This window comes from Oncorhynchus gorbuscha, linkage group LG14 (assembly GCF_021184085.1).
Source record: "Oncorhynchus gorbuscha isolate QuinsamMale2020 ecotype Even-year linkage group LG14, OgorEven_v1.0, whole genome shotgun sequence".
Lineage (NCBI taxonomy): Eukaryota > Metazoa > Chordata > Actinopteri > Salmoniformes > Salmonidae > Oncorhynchus > Oncorhynchus gorbuscha.
Genome location: NC_060186.1, coordinates 21,995,737 through 22,012,785, shown reverse-complemented (window position 1 = coordinate 22,012,785; position 17,049 = coordinate 21,995,737). Strand labels below are relative to the sequence as shown.

The following is a 17,049-nucleotide window of genomic DNA, read 5'->3' as shown; positions in this document are numbered from 1 at the left end:
ATCAGATGCAGGCACCATCAGCCCAGTCAAATAAAAATAAAAAGCGAATTATTTAAATGCTTACTCAGCTGTGCTTCACAAGTAATACAACATCAAATCTATTACTGGTGTGATCATATTAACTTTTCAAATGTTCTTACGTTACAGCCTTATTCTAAAATTGATTGAATAAAGCATTTTCCACCAAGACGCTCGGCCAAATGGAGTTTGCCAAAAGGCCCCAAAAGGACTCTCGAACAATGAGAAACAAGATTCTCTGTTCTGATGAAACCAAGATTGAACTATTTGGCCTGAATAACAAGCATCACATTACAGCCAGGCACTGCTCATCACCTGGCCAAAACCATCCCTATGGTGAAGCACGGTGGTGGCAGCATTATGCTGTGGGGATGTTTTTCAGCGGCAGGGAGTGGGAGATTAGTCAGGATTGAGAAAGCTGAAAGGAGCTAAGTACTGAGAGATCCTTGATGAAAACCTGCTCCAGGATGCTCAGGACCTCAGACTGGGGAGAAGGATCAACTTCCAAAAGGACAATGACCCTAAGCACATAGCCAAGACAATGCAGGAGTGGCTTCGGGACAAGTCTCTGAATGTCCTTGAGTGGCCCAGCCAGAGCCCGGACTTGAACCCGACCTAACATCTCTGGAGAGACCTGCAAATAGCTGTGCAGCAATGCTCCCCATCCAACCTGACAGAGCTTGAGAGGATCTGTAGAGACGAATGGAAGTAAAAGTGATACTTCAGTTTAATTTGCAAACATTTCTAAAAACCTGTTTCTGCTTTGTCATTATGGGGTATTGTGTGTAGATTGTTTTTCCCCCTCACCAATTGAATCCACTTTAGAATAAGGCAGTAATTCACTGTATATGGATCTGTACCATTTACTTTGAACTGGACTGTGTTTACAGCATGAGTGGTCGTGAGTTGATGCGCTTGTTTTGAGATCAAAGTGAGAGCTGCATGCAGCCACGTGTGCACAGTTTGTTCATATCCTTTGCTAGTTACTGAGCTATTAGCCCAGTTATAGATCATTTGTAGTCAGCAATAGGGGAGTGATTGCTTCCTACAAGAGCACAAAATATGTACATTTCTAGACATCTTTGAAAAGCGAGTAAAGTAAAGAGCTTTTTTTTGTCATAAACAGGTAGTGTTGTATTTTGAGACAGTCTTGAATAAGCTAAGAAACCAATAGGCAGAGGGTAGCATAATTTGTCTGATTCTCTGTAATAACAATGCATTTTATTTTGTCAAGTGGTTTCTTGCATTCCACAACACTTTCAGTCACCTAGTCTGAAGGACAAGTGGATTAACAGGTTAATGTCAAGCCATGCATGCTTTTTTTCTTCTCCAAAAGTCTCACGGAATGTAGGCCTACATTGAACACCACACAGTGGCTGCTACTGTAGGCTGAATTATTTCCATGTTAAAATGTTATGGGATGCATTTTCTCCAATGATTTTGATGCTATGCCACTCTGGTAGGCCTACATCATGATGAAATAGCCATGGCCACTGTTAACTTAAAGCGGGTACAGACTTAGTGTTCACAGTAAACGCGCACTGGAATTTGAACAGGATTTGAACAACTTCAAGTTTGCACTCGGCATACCTGAAATTTGCTCAAACAATTGAGGGAACATTGGGCACACCTGGGGTTGTGGCGGTCACAACATTTGGTCAGCTGGTGATTGTCAAGCAAATAACTGTCGGTCTCACAGTAATTGACCGTTAATTAACAAACACATTTAGCATCTCCTGGCTTTCACACATAGCCTACAAGCCATTTTAAAAAGTACAATAAATCCATGTAATATAGCCTACACCTACACAATAAATCCATTATTCATTTTAGACAGTTCTAAAGAAGCATGATATGAAGAAAATGTAGTCTCTTTCAGAAGAATAGAATAGCATACTCCGAGTTGTCCTTATTCTAGGTCCTGATGTGGGCGACACTAGTTCATTTAGCAGACAAGATTTGATTATAATTCCGTGGCATTATTTTATAGTATGAAGAATACAATTGAACAAAGCTGAATAAAATATAAATATTTTCTCCAAACGATTTGAGGGAGTGCGCACATGTGCCTATTCTGTGTTTAAAAAAAAAATAGGTACTCCTATATGCTTAATATAGAGTTATTAATGTAATTTTAGTTGTTCTACAAACGTTGGGCTATATATATGATTAGACGAATGATGATTTGAAAAAAGTTGCTTGAAAGGCATGAGCTCTGCGTTGTTGTTTTTGTGCGCAGGCTTTTTGTGCAGGCTGTACACACCACAATAGTCTCTCATTCACAATTTGACAAGCACATGATAATGCCTCGAATTTCACGGTGGCATCCCCTTCGTGGCCGTAATGAATCCTAAAAAAATCCATGTCTTTTGTGGCTCGGAGTGCTGCGTTGCGCTCTTCTCCATGAGTGTGCGGCGCAATCTGAAGCGCCTCTCACTCACATGGCTTTCGGTCACTTGATCAGGTCTTTCTTACGGGCTTACAAGTGAAGACGGACACATCCGGGACGCAACTGCGCACGTCCTTTTCCAATTCCGAGGTGCATATTGAAGATAATAGAATAACTGTCCTCGTTTACTTTTCGTCAGACAAAAAGATGAGTAGACCTAACAAACGGCAAAAGCACTAGCCTATGTCAATCTACTATCCCCCATAGCACAAAAGTCATTCTATTTTGTGTAATAAATAACTATTCCAAACATAGTCTTAAACAGTTGTGGGATGCGATAGATCCCACATTAATATAACCACTAGCATTAAAAAAAAATGTTTTTATGCAATGAGGCTGATGCAACGGATCAGAATGTTTAGCTTAAAATGTTGATAAACTATTAGGCTACTTCTTCACATTAACAGCGCAGCAATGCACACACACATGGTAGTAGGCTAGAAGTGCAAATGGTCCATTAGCGGGAAAACACCATTATCAAAAGTGACCACAAAATGCAATTATGCATGTATTTATTTGATTATAAAAAGGTGCATTTTTATGCTGAAAATGATCTTCCCCAAACTTGAAACTACACCCCTTGTAAAGCAGATTAATGTGCATCACTTCAAGAAGTTATTTGGCCAGCCACTTTAGTTGTGATTACAAACCTTTAAAACAGATAGGTCTATGGGCTAGGCTACATGAGGTTTGCGACTATGATTATAAAAAGTCATTGCTTCTTATGCTAGACATAATTAGGCTAATATTGTCACCCATCAGACTATTCTTGATTTAATATTGTCTTTACATATACTAAATAATACATGTGACATTTGTTTTGATATAGAATAGACCATTATCACACACAGGGGTAGCGGGATTTTCTACACATTTGCATTGATGTCAAAGTGATTAGAGGGACAATAGAGTGCTGAGTACCAGGCAGATAGCAAGTTTGAAGGGCTACTAATGACCATCAGCAGCATCAGAGCTTGGAGAAGCCTAATTACTGTGACTAAATGGTTATGTGGAATTTGACTGCCTTCATGACTTGTGACCGCAACAGCCCTAGACACACCCTTTGTGTTTTAATAAAATCAACTATAAATTCACATTGAGCTTGTCTGATGCTTTAAGCCCACTGTTTGATGAAATAAGACCCCAATGATTAAAGATGGAGCCCGAGATTAAGATTAAGATTTTTGACCATCCTCTTCCCATTCCTACTGGCTTTTGCAGATTCTGCCGTGACTGCAATCTTTCTCATGTGGAATGCCAATTTAAATCTTACCATTTAGTACCATGCACACTACGTAAATATAGCCTATAAAGCCAACAAATAAACCACTGCAGCCTGCAGGTAGAAAATATTTGGATAAAATTAAATATGCTAAGGGAGAGAGCTGGAAAGAGTTTTTAAATTCATTGAGGAACTATTGTCATTCTCAATGGATGTAAAAACAGACTTCGCTTGTTTGCTGTTTGAGGTGAGAAAAACATTACTTTGAGAAGCTCCACAGCTCATTACTGGTGGTTTGTTAAGCCAACCCGAAATACTATCAGATCCCAAAATTGCACATTTATATGCCTACATCAGTGCGCAGGCCAGGTAGCCTATAGGCCTAGTTCTATGGGTAATCAACATTGACAGGAGTGCTCCAAACAAAAGACAATGACTAAATTGACAACTTGGAAGTGGAATTAAATGACCCAAAAAGTGTTTCTCACAAGTGTAGAATAAGTTGTGCACTCTGGAGACAACGTGTCCACTCCGACAATGAGAACAGCAAAAGACTGGAATAATATACTGGGTACATAATTGGCAGAGAGAGCGCATTCTGGACAGATATGTGCATCTTAGCCACACTCCCCTTCTTCTTGGACCGTACCACCCCCCATGGCCTCTGCAATCGATTAGTTCAGAGGAGCTAGCCAACAACACACCTAACACAATAACTTCAAACTGAAGCTGGAAAGACCACAAACTAGCTGACATTTGTTTATGTTCTACCTTTTATCAATTGACATTTCTTTGTATATATCCATAAAAATGATGTCAGCTGATTCATGATTTCGACTGGCTGAGAAACACTGCCTGCCTCTCTCTCTCTCTCTCTCTCTCTCATCCCGACTCATTACTATTGGACAGCTGGAGATCGAATTGGAATATTGAAACAATGTTGCAAATGTCAGAGAGACAGACAGCAAGGTTATACAAATCTCTGCTGTTTAAAACTAAATGTTAGTCTAAAATAAATGTGAGAATGTCTAGATGCTTTTTGTAGTGGAAATCAAGTTTATAAATTGCCTGGCTGGGCTGATGAGACACTGGATTGCGCAGTCAGATGGAAGAGTAAATAGGCATTTTAAAGTCATAGATCTAGCCAGTGGTAACTTGTGGAATAGACACCGGCTGGAATGTGGTTTTAACCAATCAGCATTCAGTATTAGTTGTATAATGAATAATTATGCTGTGCATTATGTATTAAACCACCCAGACACCTCAAAGATAGTCAGTCATCCTCCTGAACTGAGCAGGAAGGAAACTGCTCAGGGAATGATACCATGAGGCCATTGGTGATTTTAAAACAGATACAATGTTCAATGACTGATGGGAGAAACCTGAGGATAGATCAACATTGTAGTGACTCCACAATAAATGACCTAAATGACAAGGGTGAAAGGAAGAACACAAACATACTAAATAAATATATTCCAAAACATGCATACTGTATGCAACAAGGCACTAAAGTAATAGTGAAAAAAAAACATGGCAAACGAATACATGTTTTGGCCTTTGGGCAAATCCAACACCACACATCACTGAGTAACTGCCTCCTTATTTTCAAGCATGGTGGTGGCTGCATCATGGTATGAGTATGCTTGACATCAGCAAATACTGGGGAGTTTTTCCAGGATTAAAATAAACGGGATGGAGCTAAGCACATGCAAAATCCTAAAGCAAAACCTGCTTCAGTCTGCTTTCCACTAGACACTGGGCGAGGAGGTCACCTTTCAGAAGGACAATAACCTACAACACAAGGCCAAATCTACACAGTAGTTACTTACCAAGTTTTTACTTAAATCTGCTAGAAATACTATGGCAAGACCTGAAAATTGCTGTCTAGCCATGACCCCCTACAGCTTGACAGAGCTTGAAGAATTTAAAAATAATAATAGGCAAATATTGCACAATCCAGGTGTGTAAAGCTCCAAGGAGACTCAAAGCTGTAATGGCTGCCAATGGAGATTCTAACATGTATGGGCTGAGGGAGCTGAATACTTATGCAATGACTATATTTGAGTTATTTTATTAATTTACAAAAAATATATATAATTTTTCTTCCACTTTGACATGAGTATTTTGTGTAGAATATTGACAACAAAATGGAAATTAAATACATTTTAATCCAACTTTGCAACAAAATCAAATGGAAGAGATGCGAATACTTTTGCAAGGCACTGTAGTTCCCATTCACTCATACTCACATTCCATTGTATTTTTCAATACATACACAATCACACAATGTAACCCCCTGTCTTTTGCTGAGCCCTAAGACCAATATCTAAAAACAGGGATCATTTAAAACCCACGACCGTGCAGAAATAGTTACGGCAGCTGCTCTGCCTTCTTCATTTCAGAGGTTCGGATGGGTAGAATAATATTCATTAGATGAATAAAAGACTGAGGTCATCCCTCAATTCTGCACTCTGCTATCTCTTTCACTCAAAACGTCACACCACCATGGTATCGTTGGGAGCAGTGCATTGTGGTCTAGCTTGGCACAGCGGCCACTGTAGCAGGGAGGGACTAGTATAGAGTGATAAGAATTAGTAAGGGGCGAGTCACATGTAAAAGCAGAGGAGAAGAGACAAGAGAAGTATGATATAAAACCCAGAGGCAGACAGAGACATGAGGTTACACCACAATTATGATGATTTAAAAGACATTAGCTCCTATTTGAAATTAAATATTTTCTCACTGTGGATAAACATGTCATTACTTCTTCAGTGTGCTACCTGGTTCTGAGTGGTGTTGTTGGCTGGGGCAGCGAAGGCGTCAAAGAATGATAGGTCTGGGGCGTGGGCAGCTACTGGGGCAGCTACATGTCCTATATTCCCCCCTCCTCCTGGGAGCTGCAGGCAGAAGAGAAGTGACAAAGGAGAGACACAGAGAGAGAGAAACATATTTACAAACAACCACATTTTACACCTTCAAGTTCTAAGCTCAAGTTATGGTTGATTTATAGAAGGTTGAGTGGCTAACCACCTGGGAGTCCACTGAAATGGTATAGTGAAACTAATTGAGTAGCCATACACTGATGAACAAAATTAAATCCTAACTAACTCTTTACTCAGCAGAAGTAGCCCTGTTTTGAATACCCCCCCGAGATTGTAGCCTGGTGTACGGGGATAGAATCCACTTGCTTTAGAGACACAGTGAACTTTAGTCCTGCTGTTTTCACTGAAGAGAACAATAACAGCATGTGGATATCAGTTGTCAATGGGAATATTATGACCCTGTGTGGAACCAAAACTATCTAGGACAGCTGGGGAGGTAACTAAGGGTCAAATAGCTGGTGGGAGTCTGCCCTATAGTAACAAACACGCACTTCCATCTTGTGAATAAAGAAAGTAAGCACTGAGCAGTTAGGGTGATGAGTTTTTACTGGTCCTCCAAACACACACACACACACACACACACACACACACACACACACACACACACACACACACACACACACACACACACACACACACACACACACACACACACACACACACACACACACACACACACACACACACACACAGCGTGATCTGTTACTGCTGTGACTACTCGGTGCTGTTTGGAGTAAGACTAAACTGTTTAGCAGACCTCTCCTCTCTCTGCCATCGACTGACTGGACAGAACTCACATCTCTGTCTTGGCTTTAAGAAGACCACAGAGTGACTCACCCCATACTGAAGTTGATACTGTATCACAGAAACACACTACTCAGAAGGGTCCCTACACCACTGCATTACATAAACATAGTGATACAACCCCCAGTCCCAAAGGAGGTATATCCTGTCCTGGTTTCCCAAAAGCAGAGAAACTTGGCGAGTGCTGCCTTTTCCTTGACCCCTTTCCACAACCCTGAGCCCATTCCCATTGACAATCCCAGTAACACGACACAAGCTGCTTATCCATGTGTAGTAACACTGTAGGTACACTACTAACAGGTTCAGGCTACAAGGCGAAAACAACTGGTAAAATTATACATTATACATACAATTAAAAAAATAAACGGTGAAACAATATATGAGAAGGAATAAGACATTGATATAAAGTGTAAATGAAGCCAGTTCCATCAACAACACTCCAAGCCACTCCCTAACCTCAATGTAGTCTTCTGGCACTAGTCCAACCTCTCCTCTGGAATTCTGTGCTTCTATCCAGCCTCCTCCAACACCCTGAAACATAACACACCAATAAGAGAGACTGTGATTGGCTTTGTGAGAAGAGAGTGTCATGATATGACGTGATTGGCTGATGACAGATTTGATGATGAAACAGTTAGTCACTGCAGTGACCTTTGAACTGCCGTTCCCGCATGATAGCAGTGACATCACGTTGGCTCATTACACTGCAGAGAGGAGCTTTTATTGTCTATGTGATCATGTGAGATATTGATCATGTGACTTTACAGGGCTGTAAACAGGACACAGAATACAGTTGAGCCAGCAAGATATGATACTTTTATACTCACATAAATGCACACAGAACTGATGATGTGCATAGTGTGGTGTGAGGGGGAAAGATGAGAGAAAGTTAGATGGGGGGTAAGAGCGAGCACAAGAGAAAGGGAGTTTGAGAGAAAAATATACTGTATGAGGACAAAAATAGAGACAGATAGAGAGATATGTGGAAGAGAAAGACAGCGATAGAAAAATAGATGGGTAACGATAGGTATAGAAAGAGAGAAACGGGGTAATGAAGGGGGGGGGGGGTCAGTCACGTGCTCACCTGATTAGTGATAGTGACTGTCTCTCCCTCTCTCACGGTCAGCTCGTTGTTTCCAGGCTCAGCAGTGAAGTCATACAAAACCTGTGCCTGAGAGAAACACAACAAGAGTCAACACAATCAGGGCCAGGCCAATCAGGCCAAACACAGACACACATCATCGTTTATCTGCTGAGGAGTGGAGTGAGGAAATCTCAACCTCAAACAAGCTGAACTACTTCTGCTGCCAAGGACTTCTGCTGTGCGGACTCAACCTCAGCACCTGTATATACATCTCAAACACAGAGCTTGAACCCTGATAGGCCCATTCCGACAGCCTCAACTCACCCTAGTGACTCAGTTCACTAGATCAGTGGTTCTCAAACTGTGTGTGTGTGCGTGCGTGTGGGGGGGTTATAAACTTACTCTTGAAAGTTGTAATAGTAGAAAGCACAAGGTGCAATTTAAAAAATTGGGTAGTGCATCATCAGTTCCTCTTGTCATGTCAGTCATTGCATACTTATACATTTATAGATATTTATAACTTGTCAGAAATGTCCAGATCAACTAGCCCATGTTAATGTTATTTAGCTATGATGTTTTGCCCATAGATTGTTGTTTGAGTGACTCAAAAATTACATCCCATGAATACACATTAGACTTGGCAAAATGTGCAGAGTTATCTTAAAAATGGAAACATTTTCTATGCACCCCATGACAAAATATGTAGAATTAAAGGAAATAAGCTTTAAACCTGCTAAATGTTCTCTCCGCCAACAAGAGGGGTGTGAACAGTTTGTGAGATAGACAGAGCTTGTGCCCATAGAAATAAGCGCGTGTGCAGGGAGGGATCTGACAGTGGGAACAGTGTTCTTGACAAGGGGCTCCTTCGAGAAACAGTAACCCCCCCCAATTCCCTCTACGCCTCTCTAAGAGGGAAGTGAGAGAGAAACAAGTGATCATATCACTCCAAGATTAACCTCTTTCACTTCTTCACTGATGCCATTTTTAGACAGCTCAGCTTGACCTCTGCACAGATTTATCTATTGAATTACGGGAAAATCTACATCAGGTTTTAATGGGACCAGATTTTTTATGTACTCTAAATTAAGATACAAAGATGTCTGCAGAAAGAATTGTGTGTCAGCAATGACATGGCACCTTGAGTAAAAAATATATATATTTTGGTTATTGAACTACAGTAAGTGAAGTGGATTTACACCCTGCAACAGAATTACGGTAACGGAATTACATCATGGGTCCCTGATGTGTAACTTTGGACATCACAGCCCAGTGCAGCGGAGCACAGGAGAGTACAGTGCAGTACGATACAATACAGTACAGCAGAGTAGGGTAGAGTTCAGTACAGTAGAGCATAGTTCAATACAGTCCAATATACTGTACTATACCACATCGGACTGTACTCTACTGTGCTCTACTCACTATATTGTATTGTGGTGCCCTACTCACTATTGTACAGTACTCGACAGTGCTCTACTGACAGTATTGTACTCAATACTGTACTCTACTCACTGTACTGTCCAAACTTGTGAAACATACAGTACCAGTCAAAAGTTTGGACACACCTACTCATTGAAGGGTTTTTCTTTATTTTTTACTATTTTCTACATTGTAGAATAACAGTGAAGACATCAAAACTATGAAATGACACATATGGAATCATGTTATTTATTTATTTAACCTTTATTTAAAAAGGCAAGTCAGTTAAGACAAATTCTTATTTACAATGACCCTAACCCTAACAACTAACCCCAACAATTGGGCTTATGGGCCTATGGAACTCCCAATCTCGGCCGGTTGTGATACAGCCTGGAATCGAACCAGGGTCTGTAGTGACGCCCACACGTAGTAAACAATTATTTGAGCTGTTCTTTCCATAATATGGACTTGGTCTTTTACCAAATAGTGTTATCTTCTGTATACCACCTCTAACTTGTCACAACACAACTGTTGGCTCAAACGCATTAAGGGAAGAAATCCCACAAATTAACAAGGCACACTTAATTGAAATGCATTCCAGGTGACTACCTCATGAAGCTGGTTGAGAGAATACCAAGAGTGTGCAAAGGGTGGCTACTTTGAAGAATCTTAAATATATACGTTTTGATTTGTTTAACAGTTTTTTGGTTACTACATGATTCCATGTGTTATTTCATAGTTGATGTCTTCACTATTATTCTACAATGTAGAAAATAGTACACATTAAATAAAAACCCTTGAATGAGTAGGTGTGTCCAAACTTTCGACTGGTGCTGTATTGGAGATTCTTCAAAGAAAACAATTATGAGCTGAACAGTATGCCAGTGGAAGGGAGGACAGTAGCAGGTAACCCAACTGTGGTTTGTGACTATTATGATTTCCCATTGTAGCAACTTCCGTTGCAGTAATTCCGTTACTGATTTTTTGGTAATTCCATTAACAATTTAGTAATGAATCACTTAATCATTCAAACAAAGAGGAGTAAAATTACTATAACTCATTGGTAGGTCTACCAGTGCCTTCATTAGCAGTGCCTTTAACCAGTGCCTTTAACCAGTGCCTTTAACCAGTGCCCTTAACCAGTGCCTTCATTAACCTGTTGAGTGTAGGGGGCAGTATTTTGATGTTTGGATGAAAAACATACCCAAATGAAACTGCCTATTTCTCAGGCCCAGAAACTAGAATATGCCTACAATTGTCAGATTAGGATAGAAAACACTCTAAAGTTTCAAAAACTGTCAAAATGTTGTCTGTGAGTATAACAGAACTGATATTGCAGGCGACAAAACTTGAGGAAAATCCAAAGAGGAAGTGCCTTCTATTTTGAAAGCTCCCTGTTCCATTGCAGGCCTTCGCTCCATTTAAAAGGGATATCAACCAGATTCCTTTTCCTATGGATTCCACATGGTCTGAACAGTCTTTAGACATAGTTTCAGCCTTTTATTCTGAAAAACGAGCGAGAACAATCACATCGCGTCAGTGGATGGCTGGGTGCCAGCAGAGTTTTGCATGCGCCAACAGCTTGGAGCAGACATTTTCTCTTTCTCTCTCCTATTGAAAAAGCTACGGTCCGGTTCAAATATGATAGATTATTTATTGTAAAAACAACCTGAGGATTGATTATAAAAAACATTTGACATATTTCTACAAACTTTACGGATACTATTTGGAATGTCTGCCCCGTCGTGACCGCTCGAGCCTGTGGATTTCTGAACATAACGCGCCAACCAAGTGTTTTGGATATAAAAATAATCTTTATGGAACAAAAGGAACATTTATTGTATAACTGGGAGTCTCGTGAGTGCAAACATCCGAGGATAAAAGGTAAGCGATTCATTTTATTGCTTTTCTGACTTTCATGACCAATCTACTTTGCTGCTAGCTGTTTGTAATGTTTTGTCTGCTGAGAGAGATGTCCTTACATAAACGCTTGGTTTGCTTTCGCCGAAAAGCTTTTTTGAAATCTGACACGCCAGGTGGATTAACAAAAAGCTAAACTGTGTTTTGCTATATTGCACTTGTGATTTCACGAAAATGTAATATTTTCAGTAATTGAATTTGAATTTGGCGCTCTGCAATTCAGCGGATGTTGACGAAAATGATCCCGCAAACGGGATGGGTGCACCAAGAAGTGTTCCTACCTCTTGACTTGATTCCACATTTTGTTGTGTTACAGCCTGAACTCAAAATTGAATACATTTGAGTTTTTCACCAATATACACACACAATAGCCCATAATGACAAAGTGAAAACATGTTTTTAAAAATGTTAGCAAATGTATTGAAGATGGAATACAGAATATTTCATTCATATAAGCATGCACAGCTCAGGCAATACTTTGTAGAAGCACCGTTGGTAGCGATTACAGTTGTGAGTCTTTCTGTGTAAGTCTAATAGCTTTCAATACCTGGATTGTGCAACATTTCATATTATTATTTGCATTTTTCAAGCTCTGTCAAATTGGTTGCTGGTCATTGCTAGACAACCATTTATGTCTTGCAATAGTTTTGAAGTAGATTTAAGGAAAAACTGTAACTCGGCCAATCAGGAACATTCACTGTCTTCTTGGTAAGCAACTCCAGTGTAGATTTGGCGCACATCTCCCAGTGGCTGGTGGAAAGCACCCTGAACCAGGCTTTCCTATTGGATTTTGCCTGTGCTGAGCTCCCTTCTGTTTCTTTTTTATCCTGAAACACCACACAGTCCTAAACAATTACAAGAATAACCATAACATGATGCAGCCACCACTATGCTCGAAAATGTGGAAAGTGGTACTTGGATTTGCAACAGAACATTACTTTGTATTCTGGGAAAAAAGTGAATAGCTTTTTCCACCTTTTTTACAATTTTACTTTAGTGCCCTGTTGCAAACATGATGCATGTTTTGGAATATTTTTATTCTGTACACGCCTCCTTTTCACTCTGTGAATTAGGTTACTATTGTGGAATAACTACAATGTTGTTGATCCATCCTCAGTTTTCACCTATCACAGCCATTAAACCCTGTAACTGTTTTAAAGTCACCATTGACCTCATAGCGAAATCCCTGAGCGGTTTCCTTCCTCTCCGGCAACTGAATTAGGAATGATGCCTGCATCGTTGTAGTGACTGGGTGTATTGATACACCATCCAAAGTGTAAATAATAACTTCACCATGCTCAAAGGGATATTCAATGTTTGAAGTTGCCCTTCTTCGTGAGGCATTAGAAAACTTCCCTGGTCTTGTGTAGGCCAGTGACAAAATAAATCTAAATTTTATAAATTTTACATTCAGAATGTGTAACAACAAAATGTGGAAAAAGTCAAGGGGTGTGAATACTTTCTGAAGACACTGTATTTGTTAGTTCTATGAAATTTCATTATCGTCCCTCTTCATAAGGGCGTGAAATTAGAAAATATTTTAAAGATACAGTATGTGGGTTTTTGGTAACGGAATTTAAAGGCACAAGGCAATATGTCTTGATTTTACAGAAGGTAAGGAATTTCTCCAAAACTAAATATAAGTGTTGATATTAGTTGACAGCGGTCTTTATCTATTTCTGATACCTTTTAAGACTTTCTGGTATATGTTTTCTAAGACCCCTTTTCCATCTGTTTTTTCCAGAAATCAAAGCCTTTACTTGTTGAAAATGGTTGAAAAACATATCTATGCCTTAATTTCCCAAAAATATATACTTTCATTTGACACCCAATTTGATATGCTCCTATGAATTTCACATGTTGGTACTCACAGGTCCTTTTCCATGGAAATGCCCCTGTCTGTCTCTGTCTCTCTCTGTCTGTCTGTCTGTCTGCCTGTCTGCTTAGCACCTTCAGCCTCTGAATAGAGGTCTATTTTAATGTTAGCCTCCCAGCCAGCTTCCACTAGGCCGGGAGAAGATGGGGGACAGAGAGGGGGGGGGAAGAAAGAATGATACCATAGACAGAGTGAGTCAGTCAGTTTTGTCAGAAATGCAAGTTGTCAGAAGACTTTTGGGTGCTCTTTAGCTCAGTGTCTGGATCTACAGCTAGGCTACACACTGAAGCTGATGGAGGAGAAGAGCGTTGGCTAATACAACATTCCTAATGATTCATAGAATGGATTACAATGAGACGAGAGGGTGGAAGCAAATAGCCAACATTCTTTGGAACGTCTGGACAGACCATAAAAAGGAATGCAGAACTTAGGCTACATAATAGGATCTATTTGATGTGGCCCTCGTGTAGCCTACATACTCTTGATGTGGCCCTCGTGTAGCCTACATACTCTTGATGTGGCCCTCGTGTAGCCTACATACTCTTGATGTGGCCCTCGTGTAGCCTACATACTCTTGATGTGGCCCTCGTGTAGCCTACATACTCTTGATGTGGCCCTCGTGTAGCCTACATACTCTTGATGTGGCCCTCGTGTAGCCTACATACTCTTGATGTGGCCCTCGTGTAGCCTACATACTCTTGATGTGGCCCTAGTGTAGCCTACATACTCTTGATGTGGCCCTCGTGTAGCCTACATACTCTTGATGTGGCCCTCGTGTAGCCTACATACTCTTGATGTGGCCCTCGTGTAGCCTACATACTCTTGATGTGGCCCTCGTGTAGCCTACATACTCTTGATGTGGCCCTCGTGTAGCCTACATACTCTTGATGTGGCCCTCGTGTAGCCTACATACTCTTGCTGATGATAAAAGTACAGGAATGTCTGACATGTTTCAGTTGAATACTCCATAGAAAGGCGGAACCACATAGTCAAGATTCCTTAGAATGTGAAATAAATTTCAATTCTGTCCCTCAAACGCTACCCCAAAAGGAAGCATGCAGTCTCAAGCGAAATCACCAGAGATGAACTCAAAAGACAGCATATTTTATACAACGTACACCTCCATAGAATTCTAGGATGCTCCATTATAGAATGTTAGAGGAGGAATCCTTCATAGAACGAATGGGCCTTTCCCTTTCATTCCAAGCCAGTCTATTTCACGCCTAGCCTCATCGTAGCATTTTGCACATAACAATAACAGCTATAGATTACATAGTACCCTGCATAGTGCAATGTTAGTAGCTTGGTACCTTAGTTATCTTTAGTGGGCTTTTATGCGTATCAATAAGTTAACACCAAAGCGTTTAACATTTTCACCCTCTGCCACAAAGTTCTGTGCTCAAAGCACTACACTTCCCAGAGTTCTTAGCGGAAAGAAATGACCCGCACTGGAAGGGTAATAAAATGTCACAAGACACTTTTTAATGATACATATTTTCCATGTTCATATAAAAGCGTTCCTAAGCCATTTTGAAGTACGAACAACAGAGAAAATAAAATGTCTTCTACCCTGTCTTAATACCGGGGAAATAGTTCACAAATGTAACCAATTTCGAGGTGAGCGCCAGACTGAAAATAGAACTCTCACAGCCCTGATATTCTCCTTCTCCGACTAACTCTGGTGCTAAAACAATTCAAAATCGATAGATCGCCAGCTTTCAGAAAAAAAACACTTCTGTAAAGATGTCATCCTACCTTGTTTGCCATTGTCGGTGCATTAATCTGTCATTACAAAACGGGCCAAGGTTTTCGTGGGTTACAAATCCTCAGCCAGACATTTCCTCGCAGCTCAACTGGGCGAAAACAAGGCACTTCTTGGGGCGAGTCGTCGCAGAACAAATTTTAATACATCACTAAATACAAGATGCCCTTTAACCTCAAACGTGAGAGAGACAGCTAAAATGGTTTGAGTGCGAAAAAATTCCGCGACAGTCAATCCCAATTGTGTATATCCAGTCAACAAAAATATGACATTTCTTTATAGCGGGTAAATAGCTGAATTGACTCCAGAGCCCGGGGAGCAAGATTCCTGTAGCCTACCGGTAGTAAGAAACCGGAAAGATAGTGGGCTCAGTCCAATGGTTCTCCCAAGACAAGCAGGCCTATAGACTATGTATATGACAAGTTAGTTGTGTGAGTTTGTAGATCCAGGTCAGGACTCTCCTTTCCCTAGTAGCCTTGGCCAAGCTAAAAACAATAATAATAATCAAACGTATAATAATACTAACAACAATAATAGTAGGGCCTAATAATAACATAAAACTAGCGCTACTACTACGTATACTTCTAATAATAATAATTTATTTTAATACATTTAGGTATGTTGTCTTTTATTTTGAAATTGTATTTATCATACAGAAAGATCAGTGAATAGCATTTAATTGTATGTCAAATTAGATTCAAATAAGAATTGGTTAGTGCCATGATATTTCAATATAATCATTTAATTGTTACAATGTATCCTTGTGAAAAAGTTTTGACAGTTTGACAGCACATGACATGCAGGTGTGAAGGGTGCTGTTCAAAAGAGGACTAATAAAAATGTCGCCATCTGCTGGACTAAAGCATGGTTAAAGGTCCAAAGGCCTAATGAATTTACAGTGTCAGTCCAGTAGAAACGCATTCAAATTGTTTTAAGTTTGACACAGGCTTTTCTTCCTTCCTAGATACATTTGCTCAGGAGTTTGTCCCACTGTTTAAAATGATTTGGAGTCATAGTTATAGGTAGATTCTGGAAATGTAATACAAATCTTGTGAGGAAAGTAATTTAATAGTTTAACTTATTCCTGTTAGAACAAAGGTTCTAACGATGAACGTAGCCTTAAGATGCTTTTGGGAAACTGAGCCCAGTTCAGTTTATGCTTGGTGATGCCACGGGGTGGCCCTATCCTTACTCCTTCCAATGTGTATGATATGATGAAATATGTGCTCCTTGTTATTGTTTGGAGAAATGTAAGCACTAAATAATCATATATATATACAGTATATATTTATATTTGTTGCCCTACGTTATATTCCTTTGATACCCATGTCATCAGTTTGATAATGCTAATTACTCCTTTGTTATGTTTATCCTGGCAGTCTCCTGCGTTGGATGCTATATGTTAAGCCAATTCCCCATAGTCACCTGGCACTACGTTGTCATGTCTGCACCTCTATGTTATGTGTAGATAAAGTTTCCCTTTTGTATCATCTGTCCAGATCATCACATCCTTGTTATCCACATTCTATCTCCAAGGCCTTTACAAGCCACCACTTCGAAAGCATCCATCCTAACCTTCCCACCAGCCTTACAAGCCCTACAAAACCTTCATTCCA

The 17,049-nt window shown here is 40.1% G+C and overlaps 2 protein-coding genes across 7 annotated transcripts in view; one reads left to right on the top strand and one right to left on the bottom strand.

The window, feature by feature from the left end:
• The window catches only part of snx9b (sorting nexin 9b), a 28,694-nt gene extending 12,856 nt beyond the window's left edge, over positions 1 to 15,838 (bottom strand). Inside the window, exons 1-4 of one of the 5 annotated variants that reach the window (XM_046297470.1) lie at positions 15,427 to 15,838; positions 8,460 to 8,546; positions 7,832 to 7,906; positions 6,470 to 6,586 (exon numbers count right to left, since the gene is read on the bottom strand). In XM_046297470.1, the coding sequence (XP_046153426.1) occupies positions 6,470 to 6,586; positions 7,832 to 7,906; positions 8,460 to 8,546; positions 15,427 to 15,438 (291 nt within the window). In that variant the 5' untranslated portion in view covers positions 15,439 to 15,838. The remainder of the gene's footprint in view (positions 1 to 6,469; positions 6,587 to 7,831; positions 7,907 to 8,459; positions 8,547 to 15,426) is intronic. The other 4 variants (XM_046297466.1, XM_046297467.1, XM_046297468.1 and 1 more) reach the window with 4 other exon arrangements.
• Positions 1 to 17,049, top strand: part of LOC123994629 (metabotropic glutamate receptor 8-like) — a 1,038,970-nt gene that overhangs the window by 381,594 nt on the left and 640,327 nt on the right. The gene's annotated exons all lie outside the window — the stretch shown is intronic.